At 46.6% G+C, this 25,749-nt stretch overlaps 4 protein-coding genes and 2 non-coding genes across 7 annotated transcripts in view; 3 read left to right on the top strand and 3 right to left on the bottom strand.

Moving 5' to 3' along the window:
- lrch1 (leucine-rich repeats and calponin homology (CH) domain containing 1) overlaps positions 1 to 7,935 on the bottom strand; it is a 46,229-nt gene extending 38,294 nt beyond the window's left edge. The window contains 1 exon segment of the mRNA XM_067255135.1: positions 7,655 to 7,935. Coding sequence (XP_067111236.1) covers positions 7,655 to 7,880 — 226 coding nt within the window. The 5' untranslated portion in view covers positions 7,881 to 7,935.
- Positions 7,936 to 9,409: 1,474 nt separating this feature from the next.
- On the top strand, positions 9,410 to 15,468 carry rubcnl (rubicon like autophagy enhancer). Of its 2 annotated transcripts, none has more exons than XM_067258819.1 (13): positions 9,410 to 9,458; positions 10,212 to 10,982; positions 11,185 to 11,267; positions 11,429 to 11,648; positions 11,794 to 11,854; positions 11,927 to 12,065; positions 12,660 to 12,799; positions 13,191 to 13,255; positions 13,405 to 13,643; positions 14,157 to 14,218; positions 14,378 to 14,531; positions 14,787 to 14,877; positions 15,004 to 15,468. In XM_067258819.1, exons 2-13 carry the CDS (start codon positions 10,232 to 10,234, stop codon positions 15,039 to 15,041), a joined length of 2,043 nt encoding a protein of 680 aa, XP_067114920.1. In that variant the 5' UTR covers positions 9,410 to 9,458; positions 10,212 to 10,231; the 3' UTR covers positions 15,042 to 15,468. The 2 variants fall into 2 exon arrangements, with proteins under 2 accessions (XP_067114920.1, XP_067114913.1); XM_067258812.1 differs by having other exon boundaries at positions 14,970 to 15,468.
- A 253-nt stretch (positions 15,469 to 15,721) lies between these two features.
- Positions 15,722 to 15,832, bottom strand: trnal-caa (transfer RNA leucine (anticodon CAA)). Its single transcript has 2 exons — positions 15,795 to 15,832; positions 15,722 to 15,767 (listed from the first exon to the last, which is right to left on the bottom strand). It is a non-coding gene; the product is annotated as a tRNA-Leu (tRNA).
- Positions 15,833 to 16,109: 277 nt separating this feature from the next.
- On the bottom strand, positions 16,110 to 16,218 carry trnal-caa (transfer RNA leucine (anticodon CAA)). Its single transcript has 2 exons — positions 16,181 to 16,218; positions 16,110 to 16,155 (listed from the first exon to the last, which is right to left on the bottom strand). It is a non-coding gene; the product is annotated as a tRNA-Leu (tRNA).
- Positions 16,219 to 16,599: 381 nt separating this feature from the next.
- dhrs12 (dehydrogenase/reductase (SDR family) member 12) lies at positions 16,600 to 20,784 on the top strand. The gene is made up of 10 exons (XM_067255633.1): positions 16,600 to 16,874; positions 17,179 to 17,312; positions 17,690 to 17,772; positions 17,968 to 18,060; positions 18,220 to 18,301; positions 18,541 to 18,602; positions 19,006 to 19,110; positions 19,268 to 19,358; positions 19,847 to 19,984; positions 20,172 to 20,784. The coding sequence occupies exons 1-10, from the start codon at positions 16,819 to 16,821 to the stop codon at positions 20,282 to 20,284; spliced, it is 957 nt and encodes a 318-aa protein (XP_067111734.1). The 5' UTR covers positions 16,600 to 16,818; the 3' UTR covers positions 20,285 to 20,784.
- A 479-nt stretch (positions 20,785 to 21,263) lies between these two features.
- LOC136965300 (guanylate-binding protein 1-like) lies at positions 21,264 to 24,992 on the top strand. The gene is made up of 9 exons (XM_067259399.1): positions 21,264 to 21,646; positions 21,758 to 21,885; positions 22,046 to 22,155; positions 22,448 to 22,662; positions 22,774 to 23,016; positions 23,182 to 23,462; positions 23,579 to 23,791; positions 23,955 to 24,057; positions 24,283 to 24,992. Exons 1-9 carry the CDS (start codon positions 21,475 to 21,477, stop codon positions 24,597 to 24,599), a joined length of 1,782 nt encoding a protein of 593 aa, XP_067115500.1. The 5' UTR covers positions 21,264 to 21,474; the 3' UTR covers positions 24,600 to 24,992.
- The last annotated feature ends 757 nt before the right edge of the window (positions 24,993 to 25,749 follow it).

Below are 25,749 nucleotides of genomic sequence, written 5' to 3'. Positions count from 1 at the left end.
ACCCTGGCCTATAGCTAGCTGTGGAACCCTGGCCGGCTGCAGGTCTTTTCACAGCAACACAGGAAGAGGCCTCTCCCTCCTCATTGTGTGGAAGGGCAGCAGAAAGGCTGCTTCCTGCCGGGGGAAACACGAGGACACTGCCTCGACGCCCTCCAACCCAGGGCATCCTGTCCCAACCTACAGCGCGTGTCTTCAGCAGAGCTACTCTTGTGGAATGTGTCCAGAGGACTTCAGGAGGAAAGTCCTTACTGTTCTTTCTGTGAAATGTCCGGTTCGAACCTACTCAGCCCTGTTTAAATATCCCCTCCATATTGTTTCTGTAGAATTAAGATTGAAATGTCTCATTATTTTAGCAACAAATGGCCAACATTGTTGTTATTATAACTGCTACCTTATCACAATATACAAAACACCCACATCACGCATTGATCTCGTACAGTGATGAGTACAATTAGTCTGTCAGGTACAGTGAGAACAGAACAGGTGTGAATGTTTCAATTAAGATGATTGTCTTAAACTAGCAGCAGCAGCAGCAGCCTCTAAGCCAATCACAGAGTAAGGTCAGAACTAGCTGTTCTATCACTCAACACCCCTCAACCTGGGTCTAATCCGACATGTTCCACCATGACGCCTTTAACATACTAGACCTGTGAGGACATGTGATAGTGCACTGAGGTAATCGGCCATATCCTGAAGGGGCTTTCTGGCAACACCTGATATAGAGTGTGTGTAGGTGTGTGTGAGTGTGTAGGTGTGTGTGAGTGTGTAGGTGTGTGTGTGTGTGTGAGAGAGAAGGAGAACTTTGCATGACATCACATACACCACCGCACAGAGAAATCCCCTGTAGCTGGGGGAGGGGCAAGGTGTGTGTTTGTTTGTGTACAAGAGTTGGGCTTCAGGAATTAACGAGAGAGAAAGAAAGAGAGAGAGAGGAAGAGAAAGAAAGAAAAAACAACAATTGTATAACATCTCCATGGCTCTAAGCTTTGAAACCATCAAGTGAAGCATAAAACAAACACACACACAGACACCCGACGCGTGTAATGTTGTGGAACATGAGGAAGTTCACTACTGTAAAATAACATGAATAACTCATTGTTTTTCTCTCACCGAATTCATTGGCGTTTCAGCATTCACTACGCAGAGAGGAACGCAGGCTGGTTGAGAGGGGCTGTGGTTGTGTGACCTGACAGAATAAGCCCTTGTCAAGCCAGGCATCCCCCCAAAATATAGGCCAAATTCACCCGGACCTGCACTTCAGAACGAAGCTCCCTCCCCCTCCCCCACCCTCTCTCCCTCCCTCCCTCCCTCTGTCCCCCACCCTCTCTCTCTCCCTCCCTCCGTCTGTCCCCCACCCTCTCTCCCACCCTCTCTCCCTCCCTCCCTCCCTCTGTCCCCCACCCTCTCTCTCTCCCTCCCTCCGTCTGTCCCCCACCCTCTCTCCCTCCCTCTCTCCCTCCCTCCCTCCCTCCCTCCCTCCCTCCCCATCCTCCCTCCCTCTCTCCCTCCCTCCCCCTCCCCCACCCTCTCTCCCTCCCTCCCCTCCCCCATCCTCCCTCCCTCTCTCCCTCCCTCCCCCTCCCCCACCCTCTCTCCCTCCCTCCCTCTGTCCCCCACCCTCTCTCCCTCCCTCCCTCCCCCATCCTCCCTCCCTCTCTCCCTCCCTCCCCCTCCCCCACCCTCTCTCCCTCCCTCCCCCTCCCCCACCCTCTCTCTCTCTCTCCCTCCCTCCCTCTGTCCCCCACCCTCTCTCCCTCCCTCCCTCTGTCCCCCACCCTCTCTCCCTCCCTCCCCCACCCTCTCTCTCTCCCTCCCTCCCTCTGTCCCCCACCCTCTCTCCCTCCCTCCCTCCCCCACCCCTCTCTCTCTCCCTCCCTCCCTCTGTCCCCCACCCTCTCTCCCTCCCTCCCCCTCCCCAACCCTCTCTCCCTTCCTCCCTCTGTCCCCCACCCTCTCTCCCTCCCTCCCCCTCCCCCTCCCCCACCCTCTCTCTCTCCCTCCCTCCCTCTGTCCCCCACCCTCTCTCCCTCCCTCCCCCTCCCCCTCCCCCACCCTCTCTCTCTCTCTCCCTCCCTCCCTCTGTCCCCCACCCTCTCTCCCTCCCTCCCTCTGTCCCCCACCCTCTCTCCCTCCCTCCCCCACCCTCTCTCTCTCCCTCCCTCCCTCTGTCCCCCACCCTCTCTCCCTCCCTCCCTCCCCCACCCTCTCTCTCTCCCTCCCTCCCTCTGTCCCCCACCCTCTCTCCCTCCCTCCCCCTCCCCAACCCTCTCTCCCTTCCTCCCTCTGTCCCCCACCCTCTCTCCCTCCCTCCCCCTCCCCCTCCCCCACCCTCTCTCTCTCCCTCCCTCCCTCTGTCCCCCACCCTCTCTCCCTCCCTCCCCCTCCCCCTCCCCCACCCTCTCTCTCTCCCTCCCTCCCTCTGTCCCCCACCCTCTCTCCCTCCCTCCCCCTCCCCCACCCTCTCCCTCCCTCCGTCCCCCACCCTCTCTCCCTCCCTCCCTCCCTCCCCCCTCCCCCACCCTCTCTCTCTCCCTCCCTCTCTCCCTCCCCCACCCTCTCTCTCTCCCTCTCTCCCTCCCCCACCCTCTCGCCCTTATAACCTGCCCCTGGCATCACACTGGCACCCCTTCGCCTGTCCATCTCCTCCGCAAACATGCAGACACACACCCCTCCCCCCCTCCCTCACCTCCAGTCCTGCCTGTGGGTGTGAGGGCTCGTCATGCTGCTTCGCAGGGTGTCATAGCAACCTGCCACCCTGGTAAGCAGACGTGACAGAGGAGTGACATGACTGTGTCAACCCCCCCACCACCACCAGCAGCAGCAGCAGAGCACAGAGACACAGAGATAGCATTTAGTGTGTGTTGCGAGTGTGTGTATTGTGAGTGTGTGGGAGGGGATGGATTGAGATTATGTGTCTCTTAATAAGGGGTATTTGCTGCTGTGTGTTTGTGTGAGTGTGTGAGTGGGGGGGGGGTCATGTGCATGGTTTGTGGGATATGTGTGTGTTTCTGTCTTCTCTAGAGTGCGTTGATGGCTGTGTGTGTGTGTGTGTGTGTGTGTGTGTGTGGGCGTCTGGGTTCGGCTGTGACAGAGCAGCGTAGCGGGGGGGAGAGACGGCGGGAAATCACAGCCTGAAGCAATTAACCCTCTAATCAAGTTAACGCTCCACACCATGTCTGCCCTCCTCTCTCTCTCTCCTCTCTCGGTATGTCTCTCTCTCTCTCTTCTCTCCTCTCTCAGTATGTCTCTCTCTCTCCTCTCTCTCTCTCCTCTCTCTCTCTCCTCTGTCAGTATGTCTCTCTCTCTCTCTCTCTCTCTCTCTCTCTCTCTCTCCTCTCTCAGTATGTCTTTCTCTCTCTCTCCTGTTATCTCCAAACCAAAACAGAACACTTTTACAGAGGAAACACAAACCCCTCCAGCTGCAATCGTGTCATTTGCACTGTTTCAATCTGACGTTGATTTATATAGTTGACTGTGAGATCAATACCATCCCTCTGTCCTCTCTCTCACACACACACACACACACAGACTGGAGTTTGTGTGTGTTGTAGGTGTCTGACTGCATCAGACAGAGAAGGGGCGGAAGGATTACGTCCACCCTCGTCCTAATCCCCATCATAATCCCCCCGGCCTCCTAATCTCTGATTGTCTGACCCTCTCTGGGTCACCACCACCCGCCCTCCAGCTGCGCCTGGGGAAACCCTCGAAGTCACACTTGTTTACAAAAACACGATCGGTCTGACCAAGTGATAAGAGACCTTGCACTATGTCTGTGATGGAGGACGACACTGAAGACAACAGTCTATCCCAACGCTGGTTTAACATTCTGTCAACGAGGCGATTTAACACAACTAGCCAATGAAACAACTCCCCTGTTCTCCTCTGAATGTCCATCGTAGGTCCACTCATCAAGTTTAAACAATATTATACTTAAGATATAAGTAATCATATACAAATATAATTTGGTGAAGTCCTGGTGTTCTCAAGAAGGTGGAGCAAGGTCAGCATTGTAGTTGTCTTATCTACAGAAGTCCTGACCACAGAAACATGTATGTGCCTGGCCTGCTGTATCTCCATGTTCTTAGTTAGAACCCTGTAACAGTCTCCTCTTAGTCACCAGGTCCCGACACCTCCTCCAAAAAAGGTCTTAACGAGTCCATTAACAATGCATTAGGTCACGATCCTCCTGTAGGGACAGCTTGGCGGGGCAGAGAGTGGCCGTGTTTAGCTCATCGCCACGGTTACCGTCGCCGGGGCCTCCCGGACTCTGAGCTGCGGAGCTGGTGATGTGTGTGATGTATGACGGGATACACACGGACGTGTCGGGATGAAAGCGGGAGAGAGAGGAATAGATCTGAGCCGGGTTATGATACTGGTATTCACTGAAGTGTTGTAATAAAATCTGTTTAGTGTGATGGGTGCAATGGCAGCCCAGGGCTCTAGAGATGAAACAGCTGAAGATACAAGACAGAGAGGAACTGAAAGAGAGAGAGAGAGAGAGAGAGAGAGAGAGAGAGAGAGAGAGAGAGAGAGAGAGAGAGAGAGAGAGAGAGAGAAAAGAACTGAGGAAGAGAGAGAGCGAGAGCGAGAGAGCGAGAGCGAGAGCGAGAGCGAGAGCGAGAGCGAGAGCGAGAGCGAGAGCGAGAGCGAGAGCGAGAGCGAGAGCGAGAGCGAGAGCGAGAGCGAGAGCGAGAGCGAGAGCGAGAGCGAGAGAGCGAGAGCGAGAGAGAGAGAGAGAGAGAGAGAGAGAGAGAGAGAGAGAGAGAGAGAGAGGGCAGGAGAACTCTGTGTTTACCACTCAGCTGTCGTTATCTCAGGTGTGGTCCGACAGCAGACCGGACAGCCTCTTCCCTCCCGACACCCTAACACCCTTCCCCACGCCGCATTCCCACCAATCCACTGCTTCCTGTAGGAGACTGTGTGTGTGTGTGGATGTGTAGTAGGTGTGTGTGTGTATTTGTGTGCGCGTGTTTGTGTGAGTGTGTGAGTGTATGAGTGTGAGGGCAGGAAGACCAGAGAGGCAGGATGAGAAGTGAGGGTCGTAGCCCTGGGAGGGGGCTCTCTAGTAACCAGGGAAACGGTCCACATCCAAGACATCACAGCACCCGTACCCCCCCCCCCCCCAGACACCCACTGAAAGACTTCAACACAAACATCAACCACCAACCAAACAACCTTTGAGTATCCTACGAATTCCTGAATCTCCATCAACATGCATAACTCAACGGGACAAACGTTCCAATCTGATGTAATTGCAGACGTCCGTGAATGCGATCCCTCGCACACACACACACACATATACAGCACACACATGCAGTACGACACACACACACACAGCACACATGCAGTACGACACACACACACACAGCACACATGCAGTACGACACACACACACACACAGCACACATGCAGTACGACACACACACACACACAGCACACATGCAGTACGACACACACACACACACAGCACACATGCAGTACGACACACACACACACACAGCACACATGCAGTACGACACACACACACACACACGCATTTCATCCATTCAAGCAGCTCGCTGGTGTTTGCATGAGGGAGTGGACACGGTGCCAGAAATGCCCCTTGTGCTCTGCTGAGATCCGAGTGGGAGGTAAACTGCTGGGCAGTTTCCTGCCTCATTCCACAGGGCTGGAAGACCACCAACCACTAATGCAACACACAGCATAAATACCCACAGAGAAAAATGCAACCGAACAGATAACGTCTCAACGCGGAGGATAAGTTATCGACCGTCTGAAGACGATGTCTGGTTGTGATCCTTCGATACCTCCCCTTCTGGGTCTTCCTCGGCAGAGCTATTTCTGGAGAGAGACCCAAACAAGGTCCGGTGATGTCTTCTGAGATGCTAGGGTCCTAAAAGTGAACTGGGGGAGCTGAAGTTTCCTGCAATTTCTAATCCTGTTATTAGATAATAGAAAAACCTTTTAAGGCCCAACACTATACGGCCCTGCTCAAAGCAGGGAGACAGATTTTCATCTGTGTGTGTAAACAAACACACCCAAGCACACAGGCACATACACGCTCACTCTTTCTCTCTCACTCACTCACTCACACACACACACACACAATTACAAGTTATATTATGATGCAATTCCAATATCATCTGTATTTCACGACACCAACCGCTGTCAAATCGTAAATATACTGGCAACCCAACTAACCAGTTTGTGGACCCGCAGGGCAGCCATGCTGGGTGTCAGTCAGGGGTCCAGTCAGCACTTTGCCCCAGTAGCCCTGCTAGGCAGGCTAACTGTGAGTTATGTTGACTGAGAGTTGACACAGTAGTAGGGTCATTCCGTCACCTCTAGGAATAGCGATCGTGTCACCCCCCCCCCCCCCTCCCACACACACACACACACACACACACACCCCACGGTGAGAGCCAGGGCAGAGATCAATCAGTCACAGGGGAATTTAATGGCGACGAAATTTCGTGAGCGGTTTAGGATTACGAATGTGTGTCCTATTCAGGTTTGGACTTGTGGGATTCAGGTTTTCTGGGGAATTGAAAGTGTTAAAATGATGAGCAAATACCCTTGGGACCTTTCCAAAAGTTGAGTAACAGTTTGTTTGGATATCTCTGTGGATCCGATTTTCTGAGGATGCGTGTGTTTGGTTTGGCTGCTAGGGTGTAATCTGATAACTGATCGTCGCTGATCTATGACTATTGTCTAATCACATGTAATGGTTGGAGTCATCTGTGCCCTGTAGACGTAACCATGGGATTAACATCAGCGGGATAAACATCTCACTGGGCACGGAGTCGGTCACACGACAGTAGCCAACATGCGTGAGACGGAAGGAATTGTGTTCTAACAATATCGGAGATATGTTCTGGGAATGTTCTGGGTATGACGTCATGACGAGGGGCTAGAATCAGTTCAACGGGCTCCTTCGTTGAGTGCGTGCGTGCACGTGCTGCTACATTGATAAATTGATGCACACACAAAGCAAGCACAACACGATGAGCTGAGTACGTTTGACAGCGGAATAACCCTACCCCAAACACCAAGTAACGAGGTCCCGTTTCTAGTATGACAGACAGAGCTGTTGACAATGTGCCAGTAGGATGATTTCAATAAGTAAACTTTTGGGGCACGGACAATTTTATTTTGACATTTCAAAGACAAATGCATTGTAATAGCGCTGGACAACTTCGTTTGCGAGAAGGAGGCCAAAGTCTGACGTTCTAAACCGAAATTGAAAAGCTTTCTGGGAAAGCATGGGGCTTTCCAAGAGTAAGCGGCAGTCAGAGCATCTTCTTCGATATCCGTTATAGTCCGAGATAAACATATAGGCCCTAGCCTAGTGGCATTTATGATAGGCTTTTATTTGAGCTTTGAATTCACGCAGTGTCCCACATTTCCTTGCCTACGCACAATCCTAAACATCTGTCCCGTCGCAGACTCTCACAACGATCTGCACGACACAGGCACACAATGTTCACAACTAAACACAATGCGCAATAATGAATGAGTGAAATGATTGTCAATTCGATTTCTCCCATTATTTATCCAAATGTATCTCTACCGATAGCATCCAATTTCCCCTGAACCCATCCCAATGCATGACTCGCCCGGATATGTTGGACAATCTAATGATGCATGTTCTTACCTGCATCTACCGTGTCTGATAAATCATGGTTGGCCGCTGTCCTGGGGAATTCTTTGAGTTTTCTGGCGCTGAGGTTCAAAATCCCGGAGTTCGCTGCTTCTTCCAAAGCCCTCTCCAAGCCGCGGTTGAGAGGCGTGTTAGTAAGAGACCCCATACCGCTGAGACTTTGAATCGAGGCAGAAGCGACCTGGGAATGGGGACGAGGGTCTGGTACCAACGTCGCCATGTTCGCCTCCGCTTTATATTGAATTGAAAAAATATTAGTATATCCAAGTGCAAAGTACGACAGAGACTCCAGCGGTGCGCAAATTTCCTTCTCGACTGCCTGCGTTCCCACTGCGACTGCGCTCTGTACTGTAACTCCGGCCAGGGCACAACGTGTATTAACTGAGTTGTTGGCGCCCTCCTATGGCTGTACTCATGCTGAACAGCAACATAATTTGTTTTTACCAGACAGTCCACATGCAGGCAGGCTTAGCTGCTGCATGGATACCAACAGGACTTAGCTACATACATATTTGCACACGTTTTTAGGAATCCTACAGTTTGATAGTGAGAGACAGGCAGAGAGGGTGGGTTTGCAATATAGAAAAATATGCCATTGTGTGTGTACGAGAGAGAAATTTAGGGAGTGAGGGGAAAGAGATAGGGAGAGAGAGCGGAAGAGAGAGACGGAGGGGGGAGAGAGAGAGAGAGAGAGAGAGAGAGAGAGAGAGGGGGGTACAGGTCCCTCACTGAGAATGTGTGTGCTGAGTCAACCTATTGCATAACCAGCCTCAGCAGATATTCGGATCACCAGTTAAGAGTACACACCCATCACACACACACAATCACAGCCAACACACACACATCCAACACACACACACATCCAACACACACTAAGGAGAAGTGGCCCAGTGTCAATATGACATCATGTATCCTCTTTCCTCTGGCAATCCATGTTCATCACATATCGCTAAGTGCAGAAACATGAGAACTGTGATTCATCTGTTTTGTCAATCAACACAGATTTTAATCATATTCATTACTTGATTTATCTCTTCAGTTGATGCCCTTTTCAGAGGGATTAATGTCTTACTCCGGACACCATTATATTTAGAGCCCTCGATAAAAATAAAATTAACTCTCTAATCTCAAATCATACTTCCTCTTTCCTTCCTCCAAGCTGTTTTCTGACACTTTAAGATGTGACGGTTTTAGCTTCAGACTGAGTTGAGCTTCTTTCATGACAAACAAAGCATTTCTCCCACTGCACAAGTTTCTAGACACAGCTCATCAGTTCTGACCTCAGACGGAGGGAGATTATTCCCAGAGGATTCGGCCTGTCAGGGTGTTTGTGTTCCTTCAGTAAAGGAGGAGATCTCAGCAGCACTGGTGACGAGGTGATGCCAGTTACTGCCCGGATGAAGCCAACCATGTAACTGCAAACAGTGCAGGAGAACTTTATTAGGAGTTAAACAAAGAACCAAACTACAAAGTTGAAATGTATTTAGAAAAATATAGGATCTGCACTTGAACATGAATATCTCAAAAAAGTGTTGATATAATTTGAATTCATGTAAATATCAAGTCATCTAATAAGTTGCTTGGAAGGCCCCACTGTCAGGCTAATCTAATCTGGTTTAGAAAGGTCACTGTTTAACCACAGAATGTACAGCTGAGGAATAAATACAGGAAGTATAGAAACTTTCCAACCGTCTCATTTCTCAAGTAGCTGACGATGCCACTGAGAACTATTTCCTTTCAGATGGCACACGAACTTTGAACACCGTGTGTCTGGACAGTTTGAGATCACACAAAAATGGTAAGTGGATTTGAATGTTCAATGCATGTATGAAACGGTTATCTTGTGCTGGTTGTTGTCGATGCTGTTGTTTTTTACGACCAACAAATGAAGATTGAGATTGAACCCACCTCTGTGCTGCTGGGTCATGATTTATGGACTAAAGGCTTAAAATAAACTATTGTATTGTCTACCAGCTTCATTCCAATAACTGAAGAATGATTTGTTTATTAGTAAAAACAATAATTTGTAACTGTATTCACCCAAGAGTCAGTTAGTATATCAATCAAACCAACTGTTGAGATTAACTCTAAATCTGTCAAATATTTGCTGAAAATGTTCCTTGTACACAGCTGAAAACTTCCATTACACTCTTCTTTCATTTACTGCTGGTTCACAAGGCTCATATAACATAAAGAGAGATAGCTAGGATATGTTTTGATCCAGGAAATCAAACCTGTTCACCCTAACCCTGGTATTACTGTAACAGCATCAGATATGCTTCACTAATAAGAATGTGTTCACCTAGCAGGGTCCAGAGGAAGAGACAGCACGGGAGGGATGTGAACCTTTGACCTCTTGATCTATTGTAAAATGCTCTAACCACTGAGCTAAACACTGGGCTTTTCTGGCAATCAACAGCCTCATAAATGTTTTTAGTATTTGCTGTTTTAAGTGATTTCACAGTTTTCTCGGTTCCAAACCTCTCTCCCTGTGACCTTCCTCTCACATCTTTCACACGCTTCTATGTTTCCTTCGATCTCATCACAACAGAGTTTACACAACTATCGACAATGTCTCAGACTTGCCCATCGATTGACGCTCATCCAATCAGGGATCTACCTTCCCTGAAGCCTTCTGGAGGACCCCAAACTCCAATGCTATCCCAGCAACCCTCAGTCCCCTCCCGACTGGTGCACGTCTCACCCTGCAGAACCCTTCCGGTTCCAGACTCCAATCCAGAGCCCCCTGAGGAAAACATAGATCCAGTCAGAAACGCCCACAGTCAGACACGCCCACAGTCAGACACGCCCACAATCAGACACGCCCACAGTCAGATACGAAGCACTGCTCCTCATAACAGTAAAGATGACGATGCAGGAGAGACCTCGAGGGACGAGAGCTTCCAAGGCGGATCGAGACACCAGAACTCGTCTTTTCAGCCCCCAGAGGACGGCCAGGTCTTCCTCCCTCGAAGCAGTCCTGTCATCTCCAGAAGCAGGAAGAAGTCCCTGTCCTGGCACGGAGGCATCGAGGGGACATCTCTATCCCCGTCTCCCCCAACCGCAGCACCTTCCCTGGGTCAAGGCGAGGCCCTGACGCTGGGTCCTGAGGGGCTGTTTGGACCGGCTGAGGTGGGGACGGCCCCCTGCCCACGTCCAGCGCCTGAGCCCCATGAGCAGCCCCAGGAGCAGCAGGGGGTTTCGGCCAGCCTGAACCGTCTCCTGACCAGCGGGCTGCCCCTGCGGGGGCACCTGGGTGGGCGTGGCCACGGCGGGGAGGGGAGAAGGCTGCGCTGGAGCTCTGATGCGCTCGCAAAAAGAGGTGCCCTTCCTGTTTCTGTCATCAGTGGTTATCAACAGTTATCGATAGTTTCTGTCATCAATCGTTGCCAAGTGATCAATAGTTTCTGTCATCAATCGTTATCAGTATCTCATCTGTGTGGAGTGTGCTGTTGTCTCCACGTGGATACCTTCCCTCAGTTCTCTGATGTCAACATCTGTGTGTCTGTTTTTGTTCGGTTCAGTGCCCAATGACAAGAGTAAGAGGTCAAGTGATACAACCCCCTGCCACGCTGAGCTATACAAGACCAGCTGTAACCTGGAACAGGTGTGAGAGGATTTCATTTATCATTATCTTAGGCTCGTTTAGGAGAGATAACAAGATTTTACTGTTATCCTGTTTGTTCAATGGATTATTGAGTCTGGTGTTTCTTGTGTGTTAAGTTGCGTCTGGCGTGTGTATGTGTGTGTGTGTTAATGTGTGTGCAGGAGAATGCTCACTTTGTGGTGGTGGACCTGGTTCTGGAGGTGCTGGAGGCAGTGAAGTGGACCCTCAGCCTGAGTCAGGGGAGCGCTGGGTCAGAACACACCCAGGACCGAGGAGAGAAGACCGAGCCCAAACCTGACTCACATCAGGCCAAGACACTGTCTGGGGTTTCCGTGGACAGTGGTTTTGAAGGTGGTGAGAACATGGCAGTTGACAATTTAGGTAAATATAAATATACATTTAACGTGCGACGGAAATTTAATGTCTTGAGCTGGCAAGACAGACAGTTCAGTGAACATACACTGAAACTTTTAAGAAGACATGTGTAATTGAGGAGATACCTGAATATACTCGTTTTGAATTGCAGACAGTGAGATTGAACTGCGACCAATAAGTAGAGGTTCACGCTTTCAGAAGTGTTTCAAAAGGTGAGAAAAACACAACAAAAACATCTAATCTCCCAGAAATTAAATCTTTCTGATCCAAACCGCCCCACACAGGCAGAGGCTCCAATCTCCCATGATGCATTGCTCTGCGGAGTGTTTGGCCCAGCAGCTTGTGTTGGAGTTCAGGCGCCTATGGTTTCCATCCCAGGGATTGAGGCGGGGCCGACAGAGCCTTAGGACGTCCCTCCAGGAAGTGAGAATCGCCATGGTTACGACTGGGGGGGGCGGGGAGGGGGTTGAACCTGTGACCTCTTGACCTGGCCTGCAGTCAAACGTTCTCACGTCAAGTTAGACTTTGACTCAGTGTTTTACTGTGACATGGTATTACATTGCACAGATAGGAATCTGTGCAATGTGCAGACATTGCTACACCTCTCATGAAATGGAGACACACAGCTTGCTACACACAGTAGGATCCCAGGTTAAGTCCTCATATCTACCGAAACTCAACCACACGAGTCAGAATGGAAATTACTCAGATCATTTTTATGAAATTGTGGATTCAGAACACGCTTTCATCCAAATTGAAGCAAATTTGTGATTTTAACTTGTTGATTTAAAGTCAAATGCTTTACTACTGAACTATAGTTGAAATCCCCAATGTGAACATTTTGCTTATAGATTTCACATAAAACGGGAGCGCTCTGGCAAGTCTTATTTAAAAAAATTGTCATAAACAGAATTAAGGGGAGGACTGCTGGGGTATGACTCCAGTGGAACCCTGGTCTGTGACCTCTGCCCCCCAGCTCCTGTGGTGAACGATGCTAACGTTAGCCTCTGTCCCCAGCTCCCAGGGACAGCTCCTGTGGTGAACGATGCTAACGTTAGCCTGAGTGAGGAGATCAGACAGAGGACCAGGATGAGGGGATCCCTGAGCTGGGAGCCTCCACGCTTCCAGATCATCGTCACTGTACTGTCCTCTCACAGGTAGACTGTTTCTGTGTGTGTATAACTAAAAGAGCTGAGGATGTTGCAGAAGGATATACATTTGACTGGTCGGTTGCATCGTGATGGAAGTGGGGCTACGTGAAAATAGCATGCAAGTGTCGTCAGAGGAGAGGTGGTAGGCCCAAGAGGAGTACTGAGACTGATACAGCCGGTAAGTGCCAGCAGACGGTAAATCTCAGTACTTTTCTTGGGCCTACCACCTCTCATCTGACTACCACCTAGACGTCTGCCACCCTGCCCAATAATCAAGAAACCACGACACAAGCTAACATAGCATGCAAGCTAACATAGCTAGCTACAGACGTTTTCCACATGATGCTTCCATGTTACACGCGTGTTGTCGTCTTATGTCGGCCTTCCTTGTCGCCAGGCGCAGTGAGGTGGTTGCCACGCAGCACTTCCTCTGCGCTGGTTGTGGGACGGAGATAGAACCCAGTAAGTACTGTTCACCTCCGGAGGGAAGAAACTGAAGCCTACTTCCTGTGTGGGGTCTGATGAATAGACTTGATATATCTTGATGTTGACTGATACATCGTGTGTAATGAAACCTACGACCTTCTCCTCGTCTTCTCTCTGCCGTTTAGGATACATGAAGAAGCTGCGTTATTGTGAATACCTGGGCAAGTATTTCTGTGACTGCTGCCACGGAGGGGCGGAGTCTGTGATACCGAGTCGGGTCCTGACCCAGTGGGACTTCGGCAAGTACGCTGTGAGTGACTTCTCTAAGCAGCTGCTGGACTCTGTGTGGCACCAGCCTCTGTTCGACCTCACCTGCGTCGGCACGAGTCTCTACGGTCGAGTGCGAGACCTGGACAGGTTCAGGGTGAGTTCCTCTGAGAGACGAGTGTAACGGAGTGAGAACCGTGAAACTCACTCCTCTGATATGTAAGAGGCCGTCCGCGTCAAAGAAGAGCTAACTTTTCTTTTGCGTAGTTGGTAGTGGTTGCGCTTGGCAAGTCAGAGGTTGTGCGTTCGAGCCCAGCGAGTGGCGAATGACACCTTGTTATGATGGCGGAGCGTGGCTACGTCTGTTACATACCCTCACATGAGGCCGTGTGGGGGTGTTGTGGGAAAGGGAAAAACGCGTTTCGGAAGACTAAAAGCACGAGGTGTGTTCCTTGACGAGGAATCTTAGATTCCCTGGAGGAAGGATGAGGTGATGTCTTCTGTTGCCTTCCGTAATTTGGGAGCTGGGGAATGTCGCAGGGCCCCAGAAGTCTCACGCACACACACATACCGATATCATCATACACATTCACATACACACACACACACACAAATTCTGATCTAATCAAATACACACATTCTGATCTCATCAACACTTGTGTCTCATAAGGAGCTCCAGGAACAGCTGCTGGGCATTAAGAGGCTGCTTAAGAAGTGCAGATTATCAGAAGGGTAAAGACACATTACAACCGTCTCTCTCTTTTCCTTTTCATATTCCATCCACACACACACACCCTTACGCTTAACAGTATTCTCTCAGGTGTAGCCTGTGGACATACAGTCAGATGCTTGTAATACAACACTACGTGGTATTTCTGGAAACATTCTCAGGGTCCTGAAGGAATTCAAGCAGCTTCCTGATCACCTGACGCAGAGGCCACACCTGTTCTCCATGGACGACCTTGTGGAGGTCAAACGGGGTCACCTGCTTCCGTTGGCCAAGGAGGTGCTGCGCTCAGCCTCCGCCCATGTGGGGAGCTGTCAGGTTAGCCAATCACAGTGGAGCAAAGATGTCGGTTTGTTTTCATATGTGGGTGTGACACCTTTAGAAAAAAATAAATAAATATATATATATATAATCGAAGATGCGTTCAAAAAGTGTAATCAAACCTACATCCCTTCAGTTGTAGGCCAGGTATGTGGGTCATGCAACTGACTTGTAAGAAGTGCTGCTCTCATTGGTCGGTCTGTTGAGATAACCATGGCGGGAAAAACTTTAAACATTCCTGTTTTACCTCAGCTTTGTCTAGCTAAAGGCTTCATCTGTGAGTTCTGCAAGCAGAAAGACGTTATCTTCCCCTTCCAGCGCGGGATATGCACGCGCTGTCAAGGTAAAGATTCTACCAGAGACCCACAAGTATGTGACAGTTGTTGGTGTGTATAAATACTGTTGAATACATCGATTTATATCTTTCTTTGTTAGTTTGCAAGAGCTGCTTTCACAACTCCTGTTTCAGAGATGAGGAGTGCCCCAAATGTCTTCGGATCAAATTGAGACTACAACGACTGGACACCAAATCCTGAATATAATTTATGCGAGTTTGTGCGCTTGTCTTGTCTAATCGTGACATTCATGGTTGTTCCAACAAACATAAATTCTAAATCTCGACTCCAATACCAAATCCTGTACATAGCATTCTTTACTATTTAGACAACTTACTTAGTTTACTATATAACCTAATCTAAATAAATGATCTACAGAAATGTTCTAAGTGTACATATTTTTCTTCTTAAATATCTGTTTTACATGTTTTTGCATTTTAGTGTTCTTATGAAACAAAATAAATCTGTTTAATTACAAGTGCGTTTGCAAATTCCATCTGAATACAAAGTATTCTGTTAATAAAATGCTGTGCATTCCCACACCACAGTTGTAAAATAAAACTATCTGGTAAAATGTTTTCACGATTATTCGAATAATCACGTAAATATTGTATTAGTATATCGCTGCATTGTTCATGTAAAATAATAAATAACCTAAACCTGATCAACTAATATTTTACGTTATGAAAATAATGCACCCAACGCCTTATTCACAACAAATGAAAATGTACATTAGTTTATATAATGTGTTAACAAGTAACTCAAGTAGGCTAGTCGAATATCCATAACAGCGTAACTTAAACAATTGCATATGAACAAGAGCAATAAAATTTCGGTTCGGTCTAAAAACATTGTCAGAAGTGGGATTCGAACCCACGCCTCCATTCGGAGACCAGAATGCCCTGCACTGGGAAGGATATTACACCTTGAGTCTGGCGCCTTAGACCGCTCGGCCATCCTGACAACTGTATCATCTGAGCATTAAGACTCTATTTAAATGATATGAACCGGTACTAACAGGTTTTAAAATGAATTTGTAAACTAGTTTCTATAATGTTCAGTTGTGTGTAGTAAGCTACGCTATTTTTAGCAGAACCTGTTTGAAGCGGGTGATATCCAAAATTCGCACTACTTCAAAACGGTGCATTTACTAAACAGAAAATGGCTGCGTGTTTTAAAATTTACATTCTGATTTAAAACCAAGTTGTTTTCATTAAACATTTAGAGCACCAAAATTATCTGTCAGAAGTGGGATTTGAACCCACGCCTCCATTCGGAGACCAGAAACCCCATTGGTATGGAAGGTACAACCTTGAGTCTGGCGCCTTAGACCACTCGGCCATCCTGACAACTGAAATAATGCGACTGAAATAGATGTTTTAAAGAAATGAGTACGTGTAGGTATCACTATATTTAGAGAAAGTCTTTATATATAATAATAATAATATGGTTGTTTATTATATTGAATGGACAGATACATTAATGAAATAAAATCTAAAGGCAAGCTACAGTATATGCATTTTGCTAATCTAGACAGCTGGGACTACGTATATGCTTGCTAGATAGGAGGAATAGGATAGCTGTCCTACTAGCTTGGTTTATGCTCAAGGCTAGTGCTATACATCTGATTAGGATTTACCAATTTACGTCCTAAATATATTATCTGCATGATTTGCTAATATAAGAGCCAGAAATATTTGGAAAACATTAAGGTTAGCTATTGTACAGTAGCTAGCTTAGTTAGCTTGCATGCTATGTTCATGTAGCCCCACCCATCGCTACGTAACCGACCAGTCATTCTTATGAAAGACGAAAATGGGCTTGTCCGTTTCACAACACAGTGGTGTACACAGATCAGCGTAGTCCTTGTCAAAGCATGTTAGCAACTCTTACTGAATGAAAATCGAATACAACAAGATTAGCAACACCATTTATATCATACGTCAGATATGTCGTTCTACAGAAATGCCGTTTGGTTTGTCAAAGGACTTCAGGAATATACCAAGTAAGTAATTTCGTCAAGTTACAGTTGCTTATCCGTAATCTGTTGCCCTCTTACTAATTCAGTTTGCTTGAATCTGTATATCACTGTCTCCAAATACTGTTCGCCGTAAACATTATGAATTTGAGTTTGCGGGTGTCTTGACAAGTGTGTTACAAAATAAATGTTAATTTGGCGTGACCCTATACGTCAGTACTCTTGCTTGTCCTAACGTTTTTAAACTTGTCATTAAAAAAAACTGTTAACCAATGTGGTCTATAACCTACATGACGGCCTGATTTGTGGATTTAATTATTGTGTTCTCCAGAAGTGGATATGAAGCTGCAGCAAAGCATTTTATCCCAGGGGATCTGGAAGTGAACCTGAGCGGAAGGTCCTTCATGATCACTGGAGCTAACAGTGGCATTGGGAAAGCGACTGCACATGAAATAGCCAAAAGAGGTACAGTGTCATAGATAAGACTGGTCCTATTCATCTAGAACTGACTCACATCAACCACAAGCGCCATGGGTTTGTGATAGGCTACACAAAACAACGGCATGTGATATATAATCGCTGTTAGTGTGTGATTCCAATGATTAACCAAGTTATGACACTTAACGTCTGTCTCATAAAAGTTCACAGATAGTAAAACCAACGAAATACACTTGTGTGTTATATAACGATGCGTTGAGGTGGAGTAGTGTTGCCGAAAGACCTAGCCCAAGTTATTTGAAATTGTACCTCGTGTAGAATAATTGAATAGCCTAAATAGGGTAAACATCCCCCACCCTGGGTTACAGAACATACATTCACTTGTTTTGTTTTTCTGTCTGTAGGAGGGACAGTTCACCTGGTGTGTCGAAACAAGGAGAGAGCAGAGACTGCCAAAGATGAGATTGTGGAGCAGAGTAAAAACCAGGTAAGGATCACCTGTAAAGCGCTTACCTGACCACGGCTGCTAATTACACAGGGTACCAAGTCGTAAAAGGGGGTGAGATACTGAAAGGCATTGAGCTGAACTACAATTTAATGGAAGTTGGACAATTTTTAAGGGACAAAACTAAAAAAAGTTATAAAAGGCGGTTTCTCACTACTCATTGTGTTCTCCTTCCAGAATGTGTTTGTTCACATCGTGGACATGTCCAACGCGAGACAGGTGTGGGAGTTTGTGCAGAGCTTCTCTCAAAGCAACAGTGTTAATGTACTGGTAAGCCAAGAATCTCACCAATAGCATTCTGTCCACCGAATAACACTTAAAATCTCTTTGGCATTGCTTGTAAAAAAGGGCTACACAAATCAATTTGACTAAACCGAGGGTTAACTTTAATCAAAAATCGCAATTTTCTTCTCTGGTTTTCTCTTCCAGATCAACAATGCTGGCTGTATGGTGAACCAGAGAGAACTGACAGAGGAAGGGATTGAGAAAAACTTTGCCACAAATACACTCGGTATGGACTGAAAAACATTTGCATTCCAAACTTCACAACATGTCTATAATCTTGTACAGTATTAGCTTGTATAACTATGCTATCAGCACATACATCGTCAACACTCATATCCTGTATTACTAGTATCATATTTGCAACAGTTCTGTTAAAAAGAGTACACAATCCCGACATTACTAGCAACATTTAAGAGCAATCTCATCTTGTGCATCTCTCCTCAATGCATCTCTCCTCACCTCTAGGAACATACATCCTCACCATGGCTCTGATACCAACCCTGAAACAGGCCGGAGACTCCCGTGTGGTAAGTCATGTTTCACCTAGTTCTCCAAACTCTTACTTGACATTGAGCATGGCCGCACGGTGATGCAGCAACATTTGTACCAAGGTGTCGTTGGTCTCCTTCGCTTTGTGCTCCCTGCCTTGGTCTGCTGCGTCTTACCAGAAGAAGGTCATCTGTTGGTTCATCTTGAAAGCTTGGGATTAATAGGCTTGGGTGCTGCTTACAGGGCCCCCTTGTGGCCGCTGCTGATAAACACACCAAAAGACTGCACAACGGTATCAGTCAACAAAAGGCAGTCTGTTTCAGAGTGTAGTCTAGTGTTTGTATTCCCCCCCCCCCCCCCCCTCTCCCTTCTGTGAAGCGCATCGTGTTGCTGAAATGCGCTATATCAATAAAGTTTGATTTGGTGGTTGTCTCCATGCAGGTCACAGTGTCTTCAGGAGGCATGCTGGTGCAGAAGATGACCGTGGAGGACCTGCAGTCTGAGAAGGGGACGTTTGACGGCACGATGGTCTACGCCCAGAACAAAGTAAGCACACGTCCTGGGTCTCTCGCTAAAATGCACCTGAGGAACGTTTACAAAGTCCTACTGAGTCCATGGGTTATTTCACACACAACGTATTTGTAAAAAAAAAAAAAAAAGAAGAGGAGTTCTGTTGATGTGGTTTGTTGTGTTGTTGTCACAGAGACAACAGGTGATTCTGACGGAGAGATGGGCTTCCCAATACAAAGAGATCCACTTCTCATCTATGCACCCTGGCTGGGCAGACACACCAGGTAGGGCCTCTGGTCTGAGTAGGGCCAAACACACAACTGAGTCAAATACACTCCAGGGTCACATACATGCTTGGAAGGTTTACAGGTGTTAAGAGTTCGTATTTATTTAACCCTTGTGCTGCCTTCGGGTCACATGACCCAAAGGTTCATAACGAACCATCGTTGTGTTTACCCAATTTTACCCAATACAAAAACAATTTTTTTTCTTTTAACCTTCGCAATGTGGGGGGTCTGAGACAGCCCAACGGTTAAAAGAAAATGCTTCACTTTGTTTTTGTATGCGGTAAAGTTGTCGCAATACAACGGTGGGTCACAATGACTGATGGGTCAGAATGACTCGAAGATAACACAAGGGTTAAACCTGCAATGGCACTTAGTCAATACCACACTTTCAGCAGTATTGTATTTGACACAGGTCTTGCTTTGTCGATTTCATCTATTCAGGAAGTGACAGGTTCAGTTTTAAGATTGTGTGTGTTCTTCCATAGCCGTCCAGTTGTCCATGCCTGACTTCCACGCCAAGATGAAGAACAAGCTGCGGACGGAGGCGATGGGGGCAGACACCGTAGTGTGGCTGTCTGTGTCACCCACGGCAGCCAAGCAGCCCAGTGGACTGTTCTTCCAGGGTTAGTTTCTCACCTCCTAAAGCAATATTTACATTTCTTTTTCGGGGGGGGGTGTGCTTATGGAGTGATTTTACATCATCCGATACACTTGGTCAAGATTTTAATTTTTTTCCTTTAAATGTCCCACTACACATTGTCATTCCCCTTCAAATTCTCACATTTGTTTCCTCCTTCCACGACGGTGCAGACCGCAAGCCCGTCGCCACGCACCTTCCCCTGGCCTCCTCCAGGTCCTCCAGCGCAGACGAGGAGAAGCTGCTGGAAGTCCTGGATCAGCTCGCCCTAAAGTTTAAACCCTGATCTCTCCCCATTGAGTCCTGGGGAGACACCCTCAGACCCTGGTCGTGGAGGCATCATAGGGAGGGGAGGAAGAGACGACTCGCTTCCATCTCAGTGGAGGAGTTGAGGCTCCTTCCCAGAAAGAAGCTCTCACTGCGGTGTTAAACCCAAACACGTACTGTGTACTTCCAATAGCAACATCCAAAGATGTATGTGGCCACAGTGACACTCTTAACTACAACTGCATGTCATGATGTACACAGTTACAGGATGAAACCTGGGTTGATCATTTTTTATAATAAATTAACGGTACTTTCATATATTTGTAAATAATTGAAGTGCATTTAGTTTACCACAGTACAGGCAGATATGGGATGGTAAAAATATGATATAGGAAGATCAAATGCATCTCAGTTGCAACCTGTAGTTCAACCACTTTCTGTAGACACGTCATTTTAAGCATTTTTATTGAACCCTTAATAATGTAAAACCTATTGTACTTTTGAACGTATATAAACATTCCTACAGATTTCCTGTTGCGTTTGTGTGTTCTGTTTAGTAAACAATGTAGCCTACATTTGCAACTAAAACACAACACTGGGATTAGCAAGTGACTGAATCACAACGATTTTTATGTGGACCATCATTGTTTATGCGTATGGAGTTCGGTTGAACAATAATGACAGTAGGATATCTACAAAACAGACACGTCCATTGATATTAAAAGGTAACTAAATAGGCGCGCCCTAAGTCACTTAAATGTTTTAAGTGGTTGCATTTCATTTATGTACGCTTTCATCTAAAGCATCGAACAAATAAAGCATATCGAAAGCACAGAAGTCAGGTGACGACCCCAAAACAGTGCAGTAAAACAATGAACTTCGAACTCCCCAAAATAAATTTGAAACAAATGCAGTACTACTGCATTATTTTCAAAAGTGAAAGTGTTTACAAAGGCACGGGAGTTTCCGTGCTTCCGTTACATCAGCGTTCCAAAATACGGTGGAAGAACATTTTGTTGCGCATAACTTCAAAAAACAGACGTTTTAGAAGAAGTCTACGACCACATTGAGTTGCCTGGAGGAAAAGTTATCAAACTAACGTGTGATTAACCAAGCCCATATTTGTCTTTTTGATTAGACTTCTTTTTTTTTCTCTAGTGAACAAACCACCATTACGGACCGAATCCTGTTCGAATCTATATTTAAGCAATGGATTCACCAATGTGCCTGATCGACAACGTGGATGGTGTGCTTCGACCTGTCCCAGATGCCATCAACCACCTTATGAAGATCCGTCAGCGTGTCGTCGTAGTGGCGGTGGTCGGGTTGTACCGCACAGGCAAGTCTTACCTCATGAACAAGCTGGCTGGCAGGAACGACGGTGAGTAAGTCGTGGTGACCCGGTAATAAAAATTTAAAGTAAAATATGAGATAATGTATTGAAGTCCTACACGGCCCCGCATATTTTATTTTCTAAGTATTGTAATTTCAGGATTTGCCCTGGGATCCACCATACAGTCCAAGACTAAGGGCATCTGGATGTGGTGTGTGCCTCATCCTAAACAAGCTGACCACACTCTGGTGCTGCTGGACACAGAGGGACTAGGGGACGTAGAGAAGGTGAGGGGGAAAATTTACAGTTTCTTCTTTCTTGTCATCCCTACATTAGACAATGTGTTACAATGACTGAACCACCGTGCAACAGTTTATAAAAAATAAAAATAAATCCATTGACAGGCCACTATGTGGTGCTCCAATACTGAATGCATTTTTGTCTCAGGGAGATTCCAAGAATGATGCCTGGATTTTCTCCCTGGCTATTCTGCTCAGCAGCACTCTGGTCTATAACAGTCGAGGGACCATAGACAACCAGGCTGTGGAGAACCTCCAGTATCCTTCCAGCTTATAAACATGATATCCCTGGTCTGCTTTGGAAACTCCCTTGGGTGGTTGGTTTGATGAAGAGGAAGGGGATTTTCGTCTGAAAGAGAATTTCTTGTGCCCAATGTCCTTGACAGTCTGGAATGTGTGTCTGCTCCCTGTGTCTCATGATCAAACCAAGTCAGACCGAAACTGAAACTAAGATCCACGGCTGACATGGGGGAACTAGTGTAAACTAGTGTAGATATTTTAAAACATCGCCTATCATTATTCCCTGTTCTTATCCTTATCCAGATGCCAGATATGTGACTGAGCTGTCAGAGAGAATCAAGGTGAAGTCCCCTAGCCATGCTTCATCCAGTGAGGAGGAAGAGGAGGAGGGGGGGGATGCCCAGTTTGTCCAGTTCTTTCCTAACTTTGTCTGGGCTGTCAGAGATTTCACTCTGGACCTCAAAATTGATGGTAAAGAGGTGACTGCGGACGGGTATCTGGAGCACTCTCTAGAACTCAAGAAAGGTATTCATTACGGGTTGAGGTGATATGTCATATTGTTGTTGAGTACCTTTGCCAAGTGCTGTATATCATTTATTTTAATCATGTTAACATGCTGGTTACCCAACTTCACAGGTAAGGACAAGAAGACCATGAACTACAACCTCCCGCGAGAGTGCATCCGCAATTACTTCCCCACACGCAAGTGCTTTGTGTTCCCGATCCCTACTTCCTCTGCAAACATGTCCCGACTGGAGTCCATAGATGAGAAGGAACTCTGCCAAGGCTTCAGGGAGACCACAGACACTTTCTGCAACTACATTTTTAAGATGAGCCGCGTGAAAACTGTCAAAGGGGGCGTAGAAGTTACTGGTAGAAGTAAGTCAGATAAGCTAGCTACTACAGCACAACATACATAGTCAATAGAAAATTCAATGAATTGAGCTACTCTAAGACAATTAATGCAATACACGTTTCTTGATTAATTCTCACTGATTTGCCTATGGGAATCAGTCAGTCTGAAATATCGGTCAATGCTTGCAGTGCTTGGCCACTTGGTCAAAATGTATGTGGAGACCATCTCCCAGGGCGGAGTTCCCTGTCTGGAGAACGTGGTGCTGGCCGTGGCCCAGATAGAGAACCAGGCAGCGGTGGAGGAGGGGCTGAAGCTGTACCAGAGCTGCATGGAGCCGCTGAAGACCCGGTTCCCAGTGGACATGGACCAGATGTCAGATCAACACCAACGTGCTGACCAGCAGGCCACCCAAGAGTTCATGAACCGTTCCTTCAAAGATGAAAATGGGGAATACTTGAAAACCCTGGGGGTAAGAGTTTGATTGGTGCACATTTGACGCTCTAGACAGATGACACCAGCATCGAGAATTTACAGCCATAGAACATAATCTGTTTTTCAAAATGTTGCTCATCTGACATTTTCCAGAATGGTATTAAAAAGCACTATGAGGAACTTCTAACCCAAAATGAAGAAGCCTCAGAGAAGAAGTGTCAGGATCTGCTGAGGGATCTCTCCACTCCGGTCTCACAGAAGATCCAGGACGGGTTCTTTGCCAAACCCGGTGGCTACCAGCTTTACTGTGATCTCCACGACAACTTGGTGGCATTGTATCGTTCCACACCCAACAAAGGAATCCGGGTAAGAATGTGTATCCCTGTGTGGAAAATTTGAAAAAGCGATACCTTAAACTCTCCTTTGTGATATGCTTCATAGGAACTTGACCTAATCACCGTTTATCATGGGATCTACTCAGATATCTAAATGATGGTTAAAGCAGCATGCTCATGTCTGGTTTCTGCAGGCTGAGGAGGTTCTGGAGCGGTTCCTGAAGGAGAAGAGTGTTGAGTCCAACTCCATCTTACAAGCTGACCAGAAACTTACTGACAGTGAGAAGAAGATCCATGGTAAGACCTTTGCCACTGAGTTTGGAGCCACAACAAGAAACTTTCCAAACCAAAGTTGAATTATCAATCTGAAACTAGCCTGCATAGGAACTGTCTTCCAATGAGATGTTCATCGGGAATGATGTGAGGAAAATGTATGTTTCAGCGTATCATTTTATGCTGTGTTCTTTAGCCTACTTTAACTGCGATGGTCAACGTAAATGTTTTCTTTCTGGATTCCACCAGAGGAGAAGGAGAAAGCTGCTTTGCTGGAGCAGGAGAAGAAAGCTGCGGAGAAGAAATATGAAGAGATGGAGCGCAAAATGGAGGACGATCGCAGGAGCCAGGAGGAGAAGATGAAGAAGATGGAGCAGAAAATGAAGGAGGAGTTTAGGCAACAGCAGGAGGAGTTCAACATGGCTCTAGATCGCAAGCTGAAGGAGCAGAAGGATCTTCTGGAGCAGGGTCACAAGCAGAAGGCTGACTTGATGAGGATGGAAATCGAGGCCTTCAAAAGGAACAACAGGCCACCTCCCCCTGGTCCAGGCTGTGTAATTCTCTAAAAACCATTCAGAAAGTTCCATGATGTCTCACGAGGAAGAGCAAGTACTGCATACACCAAGGCCTTACCTGAGGCGCCCGGGTTCGATTCCAGCCTGGGCAGTTTCCTGCATCTCGACCCCCGTCTCTTCCTGATTTTTCTTTCAAATAAATAAAGCTGAAAAAGGCAACACAAAATTTCAAAAACAAAAAGATTTAATAAGACTTCTTTCAATATAATGCTTGCATCTTAACTCAATAAAGGTTTACCTATAATAGGAGTGCTAACAGATTTATATCCATGACAATCCCAAGAAGATCAATAAAGTTTGATGGAATTCCAAACAGTTGTCACAATAAATTAATCAATGTCAAAAGTTCCATTGTAAAGTTGCTATGAATGTACCAAACACAACAGAAATGTACACTTCCCAGATAGTTCTACTACATACAATCAATTAGCTGGTAGCTAAGAAGTGTGTAAACGGGTCACGGGGATTTGGGGTTTGTGTTGTTGGTCGGTTGGGAACAAATCTACTGTCCAGGCAGAATCTCACAGTTGAGCTATGTTTAGTTTCCAACGTGTGACAGAACAGTCATTTCCCCAGGACTCATGGCAAGAGAGAACACAATTACACAGTTAATTAACCCTTGTGTTATCTTCGGGTCATTCTGACCCATCAGTCATTGTGACCCACCGTCGTATTGCGACAAATTTACCGCATACAAAAACAAAGTAAAGCATTTTCTTTTAACCGTTGGGCTGTCTCAGACCCCCCACATTGCAAAGGTTAAAATATTTTTTTTTAAATTTGTTTTTGTATTGGGTAAAATTGGGCAAACACAACGATGGTTCGTTATGAACCTTTGGGTCATGTGACCCGAAGGCAGCACAAGGGTTAAAAAAAGAAACTTCCTTGTAAGGGAACTAAAATTGAGGTGGATGGACCAAAAAAGAAGATAGAGTGGAGGAAGTTGTGGACTAATATCCGTCAAATTAACCACCACTCTTGACATAAGCATAAATTACAGATCTTACCTTTACCAGTCGATATCACACCTTTTCCAGTCATCTCTCTCTCCCCACCAGAATCCTCTGCCATTATATGGGTCTCAGCTAATTACAAAACTTGATTCAGGTGTGTATAATTAGTCCTTTCCCCATACTGTTTT

This window comes from Osmerus mordax, chromosome 2 (genome assembly GCF_038355195.1).
Source record: "Osmerus mordax isolate fOsmMor3 chromosome 2, fOsmMor3.pri, whole genome shotgun sequence".
Taxonomy (NCBI): Eukaryota; Metazoa; Chordata; class Actinopteri; order Osmeriformes; family Osmeridae; genus Osmerus; species Osmerus mordax.
Note: the sequence above shows the minus strand (reverse complement) of the source record. Positions and strands in the feature narration are given on the sequence as shown.